The 18,993-nt window shown below is 28.6% G+C and overlaps 1 protein-coding gene across 1 annotated transcript; it reads left to right on the forward strand.

The window, feature by feature from the left end:
- Positions 1–5,953: 5,953 nt before the first annotated feature.
- On the forward strand, positions 5,954–7,454 carry LOC112705464 (uncharacterized; the record flags this gene model as incomplete). The annotated part of the gene is made up of 3 exons (XM_029288776.2): positions 5,954–6,167; positions 6,590–6,741; positions 6,871–7,454. Coding segments are annotated over 3 exons (705 nt in total), but the record flags the coding sequence as incomplete, so codon positions are not given.
- Between the last annotated feature and the right edge of the window lie 11,539 nt (positions 7,455–18,993).

Genomic DNA, 18,993 nt, shown 5'->3' on the forward strand with positions numbered 1-18,993 from the left:
AGTAAAGGGAGAATATCTAGAATTCCCAGGGGTACTAGAAGAAATCCTCCTTCTACCATGAACACGACCACGTTCACAACCAGTAGCCTGGTCCGCAACACCTCTATCTATCGTCATGTCTGCAAAAATCAAAACCAGCTGTAAACACAGTGAATCAACATATTTCAAACAATTTCAAACAACTTCAGCAACAATATTCAGCAATTCAGTTCAATAATTAAAACACCTTTCAAAGTTGAAATTCAAATTCAAAATAAGAAAAACCAATTTAGCAATCAACAAAACCTCAACATATTCATAATCAACAAAATTACTGAAGATTCATATTCATAAACAAATTCATAAACCAACAAAATTAACAGCAATAACATCAAATCTACTATTTTTTTTAACTTCCACTTTTCATCAAATCTCTGAACACTCCATGCCAAGACACTTGTGTAAACGAAAATCAATGCATCAAATTGACATCTATCATTCCAAGATATAAAGACAGTCTGCAATAGAACTAAGGAGAAGATAATGAAAATTGTGATACTGCAATTAAGTCAAATATTTCTCAGAACCATGACAACTATACAATTTTTAGATTTTCTCATTAATTTAAATTCAGCCATCTTCAAACACATATAAAAACACAGTCTTCATACTCATCATATACATCATCTAAAGAAAAAAGACAATTAAATAAAAAACAAAGATTTTTTCACTCTAAAAAAAATATGTTAGGATAACATTTCATTCAATATATAGTTTACATACATGTGGATATAATCTATTAAAAGAAAAATAGTTGGATATAAGCAACCAAACATAAACACCCATCTCTACTTTCATCAAACAAAAAAAGGTTAAACTAATTTTTTTTTTCAAACATGCATCCTTAATAAGCAACATATAACTTAATTTCTCAATCATTTTTGGATCTGTTAAAATGAACAGCTTGATAATTTTTTCAATTTTCAACAAAACATTTTGACTTAATATAGATATATTTCAATTAACTCAATATAGAAATTTCAATTAACAAAACAAAGTAGAATCTAATCGAATTTCAACATGTATCAACGTTAAGCAGACATGTTTCTATTTTAATATTCGGAATGAATCTATTACCTATTGTTGCAGAGGCAGAATCAATTCGAGAAGGTGGATGACGACGGAAGGAGGCGTGGTGAGACACAAGCAGGAAGTAAAGTCGAGCAAAGACGTGAGGAGGGAGAGAGGCAAAGCTGAGCAGCAGCAGTGGTGGCGCTGTGGTACAGCGGTGGTGGCTCTGTGGAGAGAAGAGGGAGGAGGAGAAGAAGAATGGAGGGGTCTCGACAATGGAAGGGCTGACGGCGACGGAGAGGGTGCTGTGATGGTGGCGATGTCGGTGGTGGCAGATGGTGGTTTTGGGGAGAGGGGAGGAAATGGTTTAGTGAGAGAGAGAGAGAGAATCTCGAATAATTCGCGATTTGAATTTACGTCCCAGTTATCGTGTCGACGATAAACCATTGTGGGTTACCAAAACGCAATGTTTCACTAATTGGCTTTATTGTTGAAAAAATCCGAAGGTAAAAAACGTGCCATTTTATTTTTGTTTCCCTTAAATATTACTGGCGGATTTACCGTCAGAAACTAAAATTCGCCGGTAATTACTTAACCTTACGAATTTGATACCGTTACTGCCGGTAAATCCAATAGTAAATTCGCCGTTACACTACAATGCTAAATCCGATGGTACTCAATATTTTTCTTATAGTGTAGATATTTGGGTGCCAGAGAGAGAGAGAGTAAAATTTTGCCCCAAATCTAGATTTCGTTAAATATGTTGGTGATAAAAAATACAGTCGCAATCTGCACACTTGGTGGGATTTTTGCTTTTTAGAAAATAAGAGCTTACATTTCTATCATTGGGAGTCTTACTGGATTCTTTGCAAGAAGTTTGCAAACTTCAAAGCTTAGTTTATTGTAATTGAACATCTGAATAATTTTGATCTTTTCTCAAATGCAATCATTAGGTGAGTGTACCAATTCATTAGTTCCACCAAGAAAAAAAAAATGAATTAGAAATTATTCAAACTTATAAAGAATAAATAATATTTAATTTTAGAATGTCTTGTATTGTGTGATTGTCATTGATACATTTCTCATTTCATCTGATAAATTATAAATTTATCATATCAAATGATCCTTATTTAAATACATATATACTTTTTTTTAAATTGACCAAAAAAGTCAAAAGTAATTAAATTGTTCCATTCCAAGTTGGACAGCCTTTATGTCTTGACTGCATGATTGTCTAATAAGCTTCTTGATAAGGAGATTGAAAATATTGACAGAGACATCGAAACATATGATGCCTGTTTTAAATATTTGGAGGGAAAACCTAGTTCAAAACCTAGAGTTGTTTTCAGTGAGGCTAACTTTGAGTAAATACTCATAGTCGTCCCTGAGATTCACGCAATTACCCGATGTAATATTTAAGATCCCGATTTTTCCAATGTAGTCCTTCAAATAGAGCTCTGAGTACTCAAAGTGGTTCCTGGACATATTTCTAGTGATGAGTCATCACCGGAGCGCTAATGTAGACTCGATTTGCCACGCTGGAGGGGCCAACAACTAGCTGAGCTGGCTAATTTTCAGTTTGTACCCAAATTGGTCCCTCCTATTATATGTAACCCTAAATCCCAAATTCTCCTACACTTCATTTTTTCGTCTTGTTCATCTCTTCTTCTTCTTTCATACATTTTTTTCTTGTTCATACATTTTCATACACTTTTTACGTTAGATGTTATGAAATGTTGTGCTTTCTTTGTAAGAAATCCAATTGAAAATTGATATGGAAACTTGTTTATTTTGTAGCGGATAATGGAGAGTGTTTAAGTGAGTGGAGAGGTTAGTGGTGCTGGGGAAGTATACTCTTGTGAAGCTTTGAAAAGATTAGACCAGTTATGGTCTAACATATGCTCTGCTCAAGAAGGTTCATTTCATCATGGCATTCAAATTCTTGCATTAATTAAAAGAAATGAAGCTATAATTGGTGATTTTAGCTTGTGACATATACTGCAGTTGTGCAAGAACCTCAGCAAGTTGTCTCTACTGTTCCAAGCTCGTTTCGCTAGTCCGATCTGGCTGACAAAGCACAAGGCTCATATGATGTGTTGGTGTGTGGAGGCACTCTGGGAATCTTCATTGCAACAGTGTTGTGTGCTAAAGGCCTTAGAGTAGCAATTGTAGAAAGGAATGTATTAAAAGGGGTTACATATCAAGAAAGGAGCTTATGGAACTAGTGGAAGTTGGAGTCCTGGAAGAAGAAGATATTGATAGAGTCACAGCCATAGCCGCAAAGTTCAATCCAGTAATTTCTTAATTTGTTCACTTTAATTGCCAATTTCTGTGTAGCAAGAATCATCACTTAGGACATACATCACATATCTAAACATGTTAAAAGATTGTATGACAACTTATTATGCTTATTATCTAACATTGCCAAAAAATTCATTTCATGTTTAACCTCATTTTTTGTGATTAATTCTGAGTTATACAGAATAGATGTGGCTTTGAAAGGAAAGGTGACATCTGGGTTGAGGACATTCTTAATCTTGGTATTTCGTAAGTCCTCATTCCTTAGACTAGTTCGATATCCCTATACCAATAATGAACTAGAATAAAGTCCTGAATTTCAATTATGAATGAATGATTTTAATTTATCAATGAGTGTATGAACAGGAAGAAGCATATAAAAGAAGAAGAAGAAGAAGAGATGAAGTGTCTGAGAATTTGGAGATTTAGGGTTACATATAATAAGATGGACCAATTTGAGTACAAACTGGAAATTAGCCAGCTCAGCTAGCCGTTGGCCCCTACAGCGTGGCAAACCGAGTCCACGTCAGCGCTCCGGTGATGACTCATCACTAGAAATATGTCCAGGGACCACTTTGAGTATTCGGAGCTCTATCTAGAGGACTACATTGAGGAAATCGGGATCTTACGGATTACATCGGGTAATTACGTGAATCTCAGGGACGACTATAGGTATTTACTCGACTAACTTTCTTATGGAGAAATTGAAGGTGCTCATCATGTTTACTATCTCCATTGTGTTCATTGGTGGTAATAACTGTCGAAATAAATCCAAGTAATAAAGAATAATGGCTGCTAGTGCATGTTTGCATGATATATTGGTTGATTGTGCACTAACACTCTAATTCATTGCAATTTGTCATCATTTCTAATTTTAGTGTACATCATCTAGGATTCTGTTACTTTTGTTTTAATATTAGTTTATAAGTGTTGTCTGCTTCATAATAAAGTTAAAATTGATAAATTAGTGGTCTCTGCTTCTGAAGGAAGTAATTTTTTTTTTACTCTACTGTCGTAATGTATAGACTGTTGTGATAGAACTGATAAATATAATGACAAAGTAACAGATCCAAATATTGAAGCATGTTATTTACTCTTTATTGATGGCGAAAAATTGTGATTAAAAGTCAAACTTTTTATTTTATTTTAAATAAATTTTGAAATTCTGATCTTTTGGTATGTGCACGTACAAGAAAAAAAAAAAAGACTTTTTGATCCTTTTGTTATTCTGATAAACCTCTTTGATTTTGGTTGTTGTTCAGGTCCATAATTATGAAGTAACTTCATCATAATTTCGTGTAATTCATGGTTTTTTTGCAATGGTTTTTTTATGAAGACTTTTTCATGATCAATGCAAGCAATTGTAAATAGTATACAATTCTTTGATATTTGCAGATAACAGAAATTGTTAAACCAGATTTTTATGAGATGCGAAATGTCCATGTTGTATATCAATATTCCTATTGTTGATCTAATTCTGTTATAATAAGATACAATATATTAGCAGTGTCAACCAATGAAAATTTGATGCAAAAGTTTGGAGATGGAGATTTAGCCAATGTAAATAAAAGAACATTATAAATTGGATTCATTCTTTTTATTATTTAAAAATTCATAGAATTATATCAATTATGCAGATTCTTTTTTAATTTGAGTTGTAAGAAATTGACATCGTTAAGAATGATTTGGATGAAAATTATATTACTCCTAGCACTGATTGGTTTGTCACTTTCAGAATAGTAATCTAGCCCATTTTAATAAATTTAAAATTATTATTTTGATTATTTAATAGTAATTTTTTACAGTTTTATTTTCTCTTATTTTTAGAAATTATTCATTGAATCGGTGACCAGTACAAAAAATTTGGGTAGTCATATTTATCTTTTAACCTTTTGCTATATAATATCTTATATTAAGTTTGCTTTTTATTTAGAATCAATTTACAAGTTGCTCCTAATGAAAAAAGAAAAAAAATTCATGCTACTATTTCAAGTAGCATAGCATGACTATATCTTATTAGGTAGCATGTAATACAATAAATTATTAAAAAAATAAGAAACTGTATTAACTTTTTATTTATATATTTTTTTTATTTTTATGTTCTATGAATAAAACAAAGACTTCAAATTGTAATTTAGATGAATTACATAACATTTTTGTATAATAGAAACAGCACTAATAATAAACAAATTTATAGTCTTAAATAATATATGTTCTTTACGTGAATTTTGCAAAATGAAAAAGCTTTATATTAAGAAATAGTACATAAAAGTTATCAAATATATATACATATATATATATATATATATATTTTCTAAATTAAATTTTTTAAGTATTTTTAAAAAAATATTAATTAAACATTTTTACCTTAATGCAAATTAAGATTAAAAGAGCAAGAGAAGAAGAAAATATAATTTATTTTTTTAATTAAACAGATGACACACATATACACAAAGTTATTTTATGTATCTTTGAAATTTATATAATACAAATGTTACAATTTAGTTTTGTTACAATTTATATAAATTGTAATGATATATAAAAAATACGTATGAACATGGTTCTAAATATCGGACCGGCCGGTCGAACCGGGAACTAAGGATAAAAACGGTTCGATCTGCTGCTTATAACCACGGGAGAAAAAACTGTTGAATCGGCGGCCGGTTGGACCGGATTAGTAACCGGCCGGATTAGCCCTTCAGCGCCGCCGGCGTCCCCAGGTTCTCAGCGCCGCCGCTTCTTCTTCTTCCCCGTGTCCGGAACCCAGGTAGTTCGGCACGTCGTCTTCATCTTCGCTGGCTTCTCAGCACGGAACCCAGGTTAGTGGCCCTGCTTTGTGCTTTCAATTCTTCGCCTCCGCTTCGGTCTTCTTCTTCGTTTAAAGTTCTGAAATTGTTGTTCAATTTTTGTTCCATTTTTTTTGTAATGTTTTGTAATTGCCTGTTGCTGATAGATCTGTCTTGTATTTGCTGGTTGCTGATGGCTCGATGGTCTTCTTGCTGCTAGCCTGCTACTCATTGATTTTGTGCTTTTGCTGTGTTTTTAATTTCTGAAATTTTTGTTGAAATTTGGTTGCAGCTGCTAAACATGGAAATCAAATAATTACTGAAATTTTGTGCTTCTGCTCATTGATTTTATGATGCTACTGTTTTTTCAATTTCCTAAAGTTTTGTTGAAATTTTCTTGCTGTTGCAAAAAATAGATGATGATGATGATGGTAGCGTGTATTTCTCTGATGCAGAAGACGGTGGTTCAATCCATTTTCATTTCTATTCAACACATGGTGATGGTGGTTCAGCATTTGATGATTGCAGCTTCTCATGTGTCTCTGATCTTGAAGCTGCTGCTGTTGTTCATGATTCTGGGAGGGGAATTGTAGAATTTGTCATATGGGTTTGTGATTTGTGATTTCCATCATCTTTTGTTATGCTGCTGTTTTGTTATGGCATGCTCTGTGATTTGTGATTTCTGAATCTGGCTGAATTGGGAGTACTGTTTTGCATACATTGACGATCCTTGCAGTGCTACATACCCTTTGATGCAAAAGCTAAGGCAAGTTTTGGTGGAACAACCTTTGACGAAGAATTGCAGACCCTTTTGCCTAAAGAAGTTAAGGGTGCAAGAATTGCATATGAGAATGGACAAAGTGTGTTACCAAACAAGATCAAGGAGTGCAGGTCCTATCCATTGTACAAGTTTGTGAGGGAGGAGTTGGGGACTGAGATGCTAACTGGTGAGAAGGTTAGGTCACCTGGTGAAGAATGTGACAAATTGTTCACGGCAATGTGCCAAGGGAAGATCATTGATCCTCTTCTAGAGTGCACTGCAGAGTGGAATGGTGCTCCTCTTTCATCATGTTAGGTTTAAAGTTTGGTTCATCTTTTTCTTTCTATGTTTGTATTTTTTATTATATTGCTAAGAATTCGGTTTGTTTGTTAAGCATGTGGGAAATCAGATGCAGAGATTTGTTAAGCATTAAGAGTGAGTGTGATTGATGATGTAATAGATAATCTCTCATTTGTTTGCCATTGCTTTTTGGGCACATATACAAATACCCGGTCTTCTATGTAAAGGAAGTTCTCACTTAAATAATGCTTCTAAATTTTCATGCTTTGTGTATTCTAATCTTTTAACTAATTGTCTTTTAACTTCCTTATGAATAATTATTAGTAGCGAATTTCAATGGGAATTGTCAAACGTCTCTTTATGCTGCATCTCTTGATTCAACTGCTCAATAGAATAGAAATGAAAGTGAAAATAACCTTACCAAAACAAATCTACAACAAATTCTTATGAATTTTAATTTTTGATGACCGATAAATTTTTATGATATTTAGATATTTTTTTTTATTATTTAATTTCTAAAATTGTATTTTAATAAGATTATATAGGTTTGGTTGACATTTTATGTAATATTTTAAATTTAAAAAATATTTTAATATTTATATTAAATTATAATTATATTTTATAATATTTATTTATAATTTATTTATTATTTTATTTCAAAACAGTTTTTTTAATTAAATTACCGATTGAATCGATTAGACTAATAAACTAATAAACCAATAACTAAAATGATTTGATAGCCAATCTGATTTTTTGAACCTTATAATCAAGTTTATTTTATAAAAATTATTTTCACACCACGTGCGGGTTCGCTGCTAATTAATTTAATCAAATAAAATATTAAAAAGAACTAATCAAACTCTTCATATAGTGGCACTCAACCCTTTTCAATAAGCTCTTTCAGTTTATTTAATTAGCACCATTCATAGTTCTTTTGGTATAGTTTATTAGGCTGCATTTGTTTATAAAAACAAGACATTTAAGATAGGAACACAAAAATATAGGATTGTGTTTAGGAAAAGAGACATAAATAGAAATAATATGTCTAGAGACATTAAATTAGTATATTTTGTGTTCATTCTGATAGGAAAGACACGGTCTCCTTCAATACTGCCAGTCTGCCATCAAAACTGAAAAACTAAAAAATAAATATTATTAATAAACAAATATCAAGTACAACCAAATCTACGATTTTTCTATTGTCACGTACTTCTACATTTTTTTTTACGAACCTAGTTAAGTCATCTATTACGCTATTATAATACTTTAAAATTAAAGAAAACTAAGCTAATAATTAATTCAAACTAAATATATTACCCTACTATATATTCAACTTAAAAAATATTTTCAATGCATTTAAGTGTTCTTCTTGTTTGAGCAGCCTTCTTTAAACAAATTCTTCATCCATTAAAAAACTCAAATGATGGCACAGTTCCTACATTAAGAAAAAGGAAAAGTATAGGGTACCAACATATTATCTGCTATCTTATTGTCAATAATGATTAGTTATTATATTTTAAACACATATATAAAGAGACACATCCAAAAATATATCTATAAAGACACTTCTATTAAAATACAACTATAAAAAATATATTTTTATTAGACACATCTACAAAGACACTTCCATTAAACAGAATTATAAATAAGAGTTGGCAGATGTTGGTAGAAATGGTGTTGGTAACGTAGCGTGATTGTAAGAAAAATAATTATAATAGTTTAACTATTGTGCATAAATAATTTAAAAAGTTTAAAATAATCAATTATATATTTTCTAATTTAGTGGAAATTGGATTACACTACCTAATTAACAGTGAGAAGATGACTTATTATGATCCGTTAAGAATATTTTTTCTTCTGTTTTCTTTAGCTACTTTCACTTTATGTTTCTGAGCATGGCTAACAACTTATTTTTTCGTTCCTGTCTTGACATAATTTTGGGAAATTCTTTTCCACTTAGATTTATAACCTAATTCTTCATACCCTCTAAGAAATAAGCTGTCAAGACACATTTTTTGAAATAATTGTTAACAAAATTGTGCTGATATAATAATAATAAAAAATTGTGTTGATATAAATAATAATAAAAAGAAGAGGAGGAAAAAGCAATAGAATAATACATACTCATGCTCTTCTTGAGTCCAATGACCTGTGTTTCTTCTATCACTAGTCTCAGGTAAAGGTTGGTGTTCGATTATGTTGGTGTTGGCAGGTTGGTTTTGTTCTCTTGTTCCATTGTTGATGAGGACGGAGAGGAGGTTGCGTTCCAATGTGGTGGGAGGTGCAGCAGGTGCGATGGAGGTGTAATGCAGATTGATATAAGATTTATGGATGAGATTGATGTCGGTGATGAGCTTCTGGAAGCGTTCCTGTATCTGCATGGGGTCTTTCCGGTGAGACAAGCAGCCACAGCCTCCCACCGGTTCTGCATTGCTTCCGAAAGACATTCAGCAATCACCATCTCAAACTCTTTGTTCTCCATTGACGGGAAACTCCGGCGGAAGCACATTGACGGGAAATTCCGGCAAAGGAGAAAGCTCGTCAGGAGCTCCATAACTCAAGTTATCCAATGACGGGAAACTCCATAACTCTTTGTTCTCAAGGGTAAATGAATCAATTTAAATGTTTTAATTAAATTTTAAATACTAATTTAAGTTGAAATTATTGTGTATTCATATCAATGTATATCAGACTGTCAATTTGGTATTTAACTGTGGTGATTTTTAGACCAAGAAAAATTTAATTTTTGAAAGTGAGATCTCTATTTGGTTATTTTAAAAAATAAAAAATTTATTTAATGCTAGTTAAAAATTTTAAGAACTATTTTAAATAGTATGGAGATCACTCAAATAAAGATGTCTATTTCATTTTTTACTAAAAATATTTTTGTGTTATGTTTTAATTAATTTCTATATAATTTATTCAGTAGTGTTCTTTATCATATATTATTAAATTTCTTAAAATATTTTCTTTTTAAAAATAATAAAAAATATTTAAACTGGACTAAAACTAAAAAGATAATAGATTATCTATTAAATTTTTTCTAAAATTGTTTATATAAAAAAATATGTCATATTTATCAATATATATATATATATATATATATATATATAAAATAAGCTTAAATCTCTTAAATTTTTACAAATAAAAAAATAATTAATTTATATTCGTGCGATATATAAAATAATTATTATATTATTATTACATTATAGATTAAAATTAACTAATTTAAATTTGTTTTTATTTTTAATATAAGCACTAAAAATAAATAAAATTTTTATAATTAGATGTAATGTAATAAAATATATATAATATTAATTAATTTAAAAAAAATTGAAATTTTCTAAAAAAATTCTAAAAAATTTGAAAAAAATAAATATAAAAAGTGTTCATAGAAGTAAATATATTTAAAAATAATTTTGTTTATTTTACGGATATATTAGATATTAGATCTAAACATAAAAAATGCAGATATCGAATTCGATCCGATGAATTTAGTGTAGATTATATTAAAATTTTAACTATATCTAATTTAGAAACAGCCCTAACAATAATAATTGCAAAAATTATAATGATTATACTTTTGATTAATAGGAGGTCCCAAAAAAATGTACTAAATACAAGAACAATTTAATCAAATATTAAAAATAATTTTACTTTAAATCAGTTGGACTTTTTTTACCCATATAATAATAATAATAATAATAATAATAATAATAATAATAATAATAATAATAATATGGTAATTATTTTATATGTTACACAAATGTAAATATTTTTTTGTGAACTTAAAAAAGATTTTGTAAGTCTCTAGTCCTATTATCTACTTTTTTGGTATTAGTCCTCCTATTATCGATTTAATTCATTTATAAATCGGATGATAAATTATTTAAATTAAATTAAAATTAAAATTAAAATACTAAAATTGAAATATAGCTATATTATATATTATATTTATATATTACAAACTAATTTAATAACTAAAATGTGTCACATGACAGTTTCTTATTAAAATATAGAGAAAATATTTTTTTCTAAAATTAGTAAAAATTCTTCTTATATTTTTTTATTTACCCTCTCTTTTTTTTTTCTATTTCTCTTTATCCTTCCCACTCTATATATAATTTATAATTCATATTTTATATTAGTAATTTGACAAATCAAAATGTGTCACTAGATATTTTCATTATAATTAAAATAAAAAAATTTTTTAACTTCCAAAATTAACAAACTCTCTCTCTCATTCTTCTTCTTTATCTTTCTCTCTCTTTTATCTCATTCTTTATTTTTCTCTACCTTTATGTTCTACAAAAAATAAAATTAACTACATAATATAATTTAAATAAAAAATATAATATTATATATATATATATATATATTTTATTTAATTTTAAATTTTTACTGCTTATCTTTTTAATATATATTTTTACTTCTTTTTTTTTAAATATTTATTACATATAATTTTTAAAAAATACTAATGTTGTGATTAAAAGTTAAAATCAAGATTCAATTATTTTAAAAAAAAGTTAATTTTATAACTATCAATATAATTTTTTTTATGTTAATATCTAATTATATTTTTATATATAGAGAAAAAATATTATTTTTAAATAGCAAGTATAAACATTAATTATTTCTATTTGTGTAATAAACTTATATCTAATCAAATATAAAAATATACACGTTAAATTTTTTCAAATTTTAGATAACGAATGTTAAAATTAAATAAAAAAATTAAATTATTTTATTTGAAAATAATAACTAAAAAACTTATTATTTAATTTTATTTAACACTCTGGTCTTCTTAGTTGACGGAAATTTTTGTCTCTTATGATCATTTTATAAAAATAATTTAATACTATAAATTTTTTGTATCATAATCTATAATACCAAAATCAACGTAATTTTAAAAAATTTATATTTCCATAATAGTATTACGGATAAAAATACTAGTTAAGTATTAAAAGAAAGCAACCAAGCTCTTCTTAAGTTCTTATAGTAACCTTTTTCAAATAGTTATTCCTTTTTGTTTAATTAGTATATTTTAAATAATAATCCTTTAAAAAGATATTTCGTTTTATTGATAATTCCTTTGGCATAGTCACTAAAATTATAAATCTGAGTTTAATTCACCGTTTTTTTATATTATTATCAAAACCAAAGAGCTAAGAGATAAAATATTATTAATAAACAAATTATTATTATAATTAAATCTACTATTTTTCTATGATCACATTTCTACATTACTTTTTACAAACTTAGGTAAGCCATCTATTACACTGTTATAATGCTTTGAAATCAAAGAAAACTAAGGTAATAATTAATTCAAACTAAATATATTATCCTATTATATATTTAATCTAAAAAAATTCTTCAAATCATTCTAGTATTCTTTTTGCTTGAGTAGTTTCTTTTAAACAAATCTTTCGTCCATTAGAAAACTCAGATAATGATACAGTTCCTACATAAAAAATAATTATAATAATTTAACTACCGTACATAAATAATTTAAAGAATTTAAAATAATTAATTATATATTTTCTAATTTAGTAAAGATTGAATTACACTAACTAATTAAGAATGAGAAAATAACTTACTATGATTCATCACGAATGTTATTTTTTCTGTTTGTTTTACCTAATTTTTTCAGAACTTTTTGTGCATGGCTAATAACTTGTTTTTCCGTTCTTGTTTTGACATAATCTTCTGAAATTCTTTTCCACTTGCGTCCTAATTCTTTATATCCTCTAAGAAATAACCTGTTAAGACACATTTTTTGAAATAATTATTAAAAAAATTTATTAAAAAATTACAATGGGTATATGGTATTTTTAGAGAATTTATTTTAGAAATAAAATAAAAAAATTAATTATTTTTCTATACATGATTTTTTAACTTAATCTTTTAAATATAATATTTTTTTTAGAAGTAGGGCGAGTTCACCTAATTCCTGGCGAACTTCATTTTTATTTTTTTCCAAATCTACGTAATTCAAATTTTTAAGTCATTATCATGATTTTCAAGGGTACATAGGATTACACAAAAATATACAGACAACAGCCATGACTGCTTCAATATTACTGACAGCGATGGTAATCATTATCATCATCTCTAGACATATACAGTATACGAGAATAAGCCATATTTAATAAGAATTTTTTTCTCATTATAAATTTGAAAAAAAATCATTATTTTTATTAAAAATATGACTTATTCTTGTATACTCTGAAGATGATGATAATGATTATCATTGTCCGTTGTGAAGTTTAAAAATTTGAGTTAGCCATTTTTTTAAAATTTGAAGGAGAGTTAGCCGAAATGCGACAAACTTGCTTTGAAAAAAAAAATCGTATTTAAGAAATTAAAGTTGAAAAATAAAATTTAGGGAAATAATAATTTTTTTTAATTTTATTTCAGAAAAAAAAACTATATTTTTAGATATTAAACTTTTTTTTCTGGTTTATTTTTTGAGCAAAACACCTCAATAAACCAAATGCACATTAATATTATTTGAATGTCCCAAAGCAAAAAATGCAACGTCAAAATCCCAAAGCATATTTCTATATAAATCGAATTGATTAAATTCGATTTAATGAAAATTGTAATAAATCGAATCCAATAGATTCGAATTAGGTGAAAAATGTTAATGGAATGAAAATCGAATCAAGTGGATTTAAGTACATGTTAAAATACTAATAAATCGAATGGATTGGTTTCGACACGTTTGCTTGGTCTCCCAAAATTTGAATATAATAGATTCGATTCGCGTAGACTTTGACTATAAAATTTTTGTTTTTCAAAATAATTTATTAAATTAGTTTTTAGAAGATAATTTTTAAATAAATTTTTAGTATTAGTTTTTTAAATAAATTTTTTAAATAAATTTCAAAATCAAAAATTTTATACCTAAAGTTTACGCAAATCGAATCTATTAGATTTAAACTATGAGAGACAAAGCTAACATGTAAATCGAAGCTAGTTCATTCTATTTATTAGCATTTTAACTATGTACTTAATTCGAATCTATTTGATTCGATTTTCATTTCATTAACATTTTTCATTTAATTCGAATCTATTGGATTTAATTTACTACGTGTTTTATTATATAGAAATACTTTAAAATCTTGACGTTATATTTTTTGATTTGAGACATTTAGATAAAATTGATGTGCATTTGGTTTATTGAGGTGTTTTTGGTTTGAGTCCAAGAAAGGATATTATGCTCGTATAATAATAAATAAAAGATGAGGAAAAAGCAATAGAATAATACATACTCTTTCTCTTGTTGAGTCCAATGAACTGTTTTCTTTCTTTCACTAGTCATAGTTAAAGGTTGGTGTTCGATTATGTTGGTGTTGGCAGGTTGGTTTTGTTCACTTGTTCCGGGGAGGGAGGGTGGATTGCGTTCCAATGTGGTGGGAGGTGCAGCAGGTGCGATGGAGGTGTGATGCAGATTGCTATAAGATTTATGGATGAGATTGATGTTCTTCTGGAAGCGTTCCTGTATCTGCTCGGGGGTCTTCCCGGGGAGACAAGCAGCCACAGCCTCCCACCGGTTCTGCATTTCTTCCGGAAGACATTCAGCAATAATTATTTCAAACTGTTTGTTCTCATCCTCACTCCAGACGGGCTCAGGCTGTGCCTGAGGTTGTTGATAGCCACACACGTCAGCGGGAAACTCATGCAGAGGCGGAAGCTGCAACTGAGGCTGTTGGTTACCACCGACATTGGCGGCAAACTGCAGCAGAGGCACATCGGTGGCAAGCTGCGACGGAAGCGGAAGCTGAGGCTGAGGCTGTTGATTACCACCCACATTGGCGGCAAGAAGGTGGTTTTCGTCCCCAGTCCAGACCGGATGATGCAGAGGCAGAGACTGAAACTCAGAGGGCCACTGAAACTGAGGTGCTCCCATGTCGAACTCTTTGTTCTCATCCCCACTCCATACTGTCTCAGGCTGTGCCTGAGGTTGTTGATAGCCACACAGGTCAACGGCAAACTGCGGCTGAGGCAAATTGGCTGGAAACTGCCACAGAGGCACATTGGCTGCAAACTCCGGCAGAGGCAGAGGCAGAGGAGGCAGAGGCAGAGGCTGAGGCAGAGACAGAGGCAGAGGCAGAGGCAGAGGCTGAGGCAGAGACAGAGGCTGTTGATTGCCAATTGGAAACTCAGGAAGAGGCACATTGGAGGATGAGGGCGACTGAAACTGAGATGATCCCACGTCTGCGGCAAACAGCTCTGCGTCCGGAAGAGGCACCTCCAACAGTTTCATAATTGAGAAAGGATCAAATTCTTCTTCACTCATTCTTGGATTAACTACTTCTTCTTCTTCGTTTTAGGATTTCAAATTAGACTATGGGTACTTCTTCTTCTGCTTAGAATTTTCAATATGGCCAATTTTATAGTATCTACCACGAGTTCTTTAAATTTTGCTTAATTTATCTTTTTTAATATTTAATTTTTTAAAAATGAGTTATTTTTATATTTTTTAAATTAAATATTAGTTTATAATCTTTTTAGATAAATAAACACTATCTTTTTAGCACTATTTTAAATCTTTTTATTATAATTTTTAATTGACCAATTCTATGATATTTATGAAGAATTCTCTAAACTTTGCTTAACTTATTTTTTATAATAAATATTAATTTTTAAAAATTATTTATTTTTATATCTTTTAAATTAATTATTAATTTATAATATTTTAGATAAATAAGCACCCTTTTTTTTAAACACCATTTTAGATCTTCTTCTTATTAGAATTTTAAATTACATTATGAATAGTTCTTCTTCTTGTTAGGATTTTAAGTTAAATCTTTTTCTTAGAATTTTAAATTAGATTATCGATACTACTACTTCTTCTTAAGATGTTAAATTATGGATAAATCTAAAAGGATTTCATCAACTTAAAGTTACTATTATCTTTTATCAATAAAATCTTAAAATTTTTTTGAAACATAATAGTACCATTAATCCAAGACGCAGTAGTTTAAATTAGACTATATTGATTTTGTTTTTTAATCTAACATCCCTCATGTAATCATACATCCTATTACAATCTGATTGAATGAAAAGTGTAAAATAAAATTGCTCTATGAATACTAAAAATTAATCATTACGTATTTATATTTTTATATATGTTATACTTATATTACATATATTTTTCTAATAAATTAGTTCGCCAATAAATAAGTAAACATTTTACAGTAAAATAATTAACCTATTATGTTAGAATAACCAAATATTTTTAGAGTAGTATAATCGATTTTTTTCTTGAACATCAAGTTGAATGTAAAAATAATTATTTTAAATGCTGGAATTTTTTTTGAATAAATACTAGAGTTTAATGTAATTATCTTTTTATTTTTGAACTACAAACACTAATAGTCTAATACAGATATAAAACATACAGGCACATAAATTTTAAACTTTTATAAGATATGAGACACGACATGTATACATATAAAATATAAGAGAAAAGAACAAATAGATTTCTGATCTTTTGTCCTGCGAATATTTTTGTCCTTAACCATTAAAAATTACTTTTAAGTTTCCGACCTTCATAAAATTTGGACGGATCAGTCCCTCCGTCCAAATGCCTCCATCAGACCAACGAAAAAGTCTAATGTGACTCCTGTAATACTTGTCACGCGTACGCGTGTCTGGTAAAATTTCCTCTCACCCGTCGCTGGCAAACTTCCCTCTCATGCGTACGCGTCACCATGAATTCAACGAATCCTTGTTGTCATTCTTGCCTTCAAAATATCGGACGGGAGAAAAGTAAGAATGATAGAGCCTTTATATGATTAAAGAAAGTTACAATGATGAAACTGCTTTCAAAGTTAAAAGTCACTGTTAGTAACATTTTTCATCGACTTTTTTTTCTTTTTCTTTTTTATTTTTTGCATCATCATAGCCTTGCATTGTACATCAAAATGTTAATTTAGTATTCTTTTACATCGTACTCTTATTACAGTACTCTCAATAGTTTTATTCTTAATATTATTTTGAAATTCAACGTTTAAAATTATATTATTACCGATGATTAATTTTTTATTTAATTTGTCTTTTTTAATGAGATCATAATTTATATTATAAAAAAATTACACTAAAATATAGTACACGAGAATTACAATTATAAAGAGAATACTAAAAATAATAAAAATTAAATATTTATCTTGACAATGATGAAAATAAATCTAAAAATTTTTAATGATATTTTTATATAGATATTTTTAGTACTTTTAGTACTCTTTTTTAGTACGTTATAATTTAACTATTATTATTCTATACAAAAAAATAATAAGTAAAAATGTATATAAACAAAATAAATAAGAATAAAAAATAATAATATCCATGAAAGAGTACTAAAGAAAAAATATTATAAAAAAAAATAACAAAATTAATCAAATGAACAATGAAGTACAAATTTGGGAGATAGAAAATAAATTTTAATCTAACGTGCAAATGTAAACGTAAAAGCTATCATTTTTAGCTTTGGCTAAACTTAAAAAAATCAGAATCATGTTTTAAGTTCAGAAGAAGAAAAAATAGCCAAACTAAAAAGTGAAACTTAAAAAAAAACTAAATTTATGTTTGATGCTTCAAACGTTAAAAATTGCTAAATTTAATTTACTTTTCTCCTATTCGATGCATTGATATGTTTGTTTGAATGATTTAAAATTTTGAAGGTAAGAATAGCTCGAAAGAAATGAAAAAAAAACATGTAAAGTGGAGTATTCATAAAGAAATGAAGATTTGTTGAATTCATATCGACGTGTACGCATGAACCACGCGTAGGCGTAAAAGGGAAGTTTGCCAAGCGACGCTTACGCGTGACCCACGCATACGCGTGACCAGTGGCGGAACTTAAAACAAAATTTTGGGGGGCCACATAGAAGATAATTGTCAAAATGCTTTTGATATGGACCCATTTAAGATAAGTTCGTCTAATCTAATCTCTCTGGTTTGAGTGATATTGCCAAATTTAAAGCCGTTTTTCAAGGTCTCGTTCTAAAAAATTAAGGTAACTTTTTGAACTTTTAAAGGTTACATCTCACAATTATCTACAGGTGTTGATACTGTAAAAATTATATGTTTTTCTTCTTAAATATTAGCCTTCCTCTTAAAAAATGCATCAATTCTTTGATTTTTCATTATTATTTTATATAAAAATTTGAATATATATCCTGTAGAATATTTAAAGAAGAAGTTAGAAAGACAAATATTAAAATTTATAATATTTATTAAATTTTTTTATCAATTTATACAAATATAATAATATTATTACTTATTGAATATTCTATTATTTTTTATTATATAAAAAATTAAATTAAATAAATAGTAAAATATAAAATAATATTAAATTAAATAAATAAAAAACATCTAATTTTTATATGTAAACTTAAAGATAGAGAAAGTGTTATTTATTGAACTTATTGAGTACTTTAAGTCATAATAAAATATTTAAACCAATTGAATTATTTTTTATCTTTTGAAAAAATACTACTAATTTTTTTATAAAAAGTTTGGGGGAGCCATGGCCACCCCTTGTCTGAATTAAGCTCCGCCACTGCGCGTGACCAGCATTTTTCCATTGGGTCTTAGATGGAGAGACTGATCCGTCCAAGTTTTGTACAAGCGAGAAATTTAAAAGTATTTTTAATGGTCAGGACGAAAATGTCCGCAAGACAAAAAGTCAAAGACCTATTTATTTTTCTCTCAAAATATAAAGTATTTTTAGATGAGTGCGTGTCTGACATACGAACACAAATCTTAATATGATCAACAGTCAACACTACC

Source organism: Arachis hypogaea, chromosome 8 (assembly GCF_003086295.3).
Source record: "Arachis hypogaea cultivar Tifrunner chromosome 8, arahy.Tifrunner.gnm2.J5K5, whole genome shotgun sequence".
Taxonomy (NCBI): domain Eukaryota; kingdom Viridiplantae; phylum Streptophyta; class Magnoliopsida; order Fabales; family Fabaceae; genus Arachis; species Arachis hypogaea.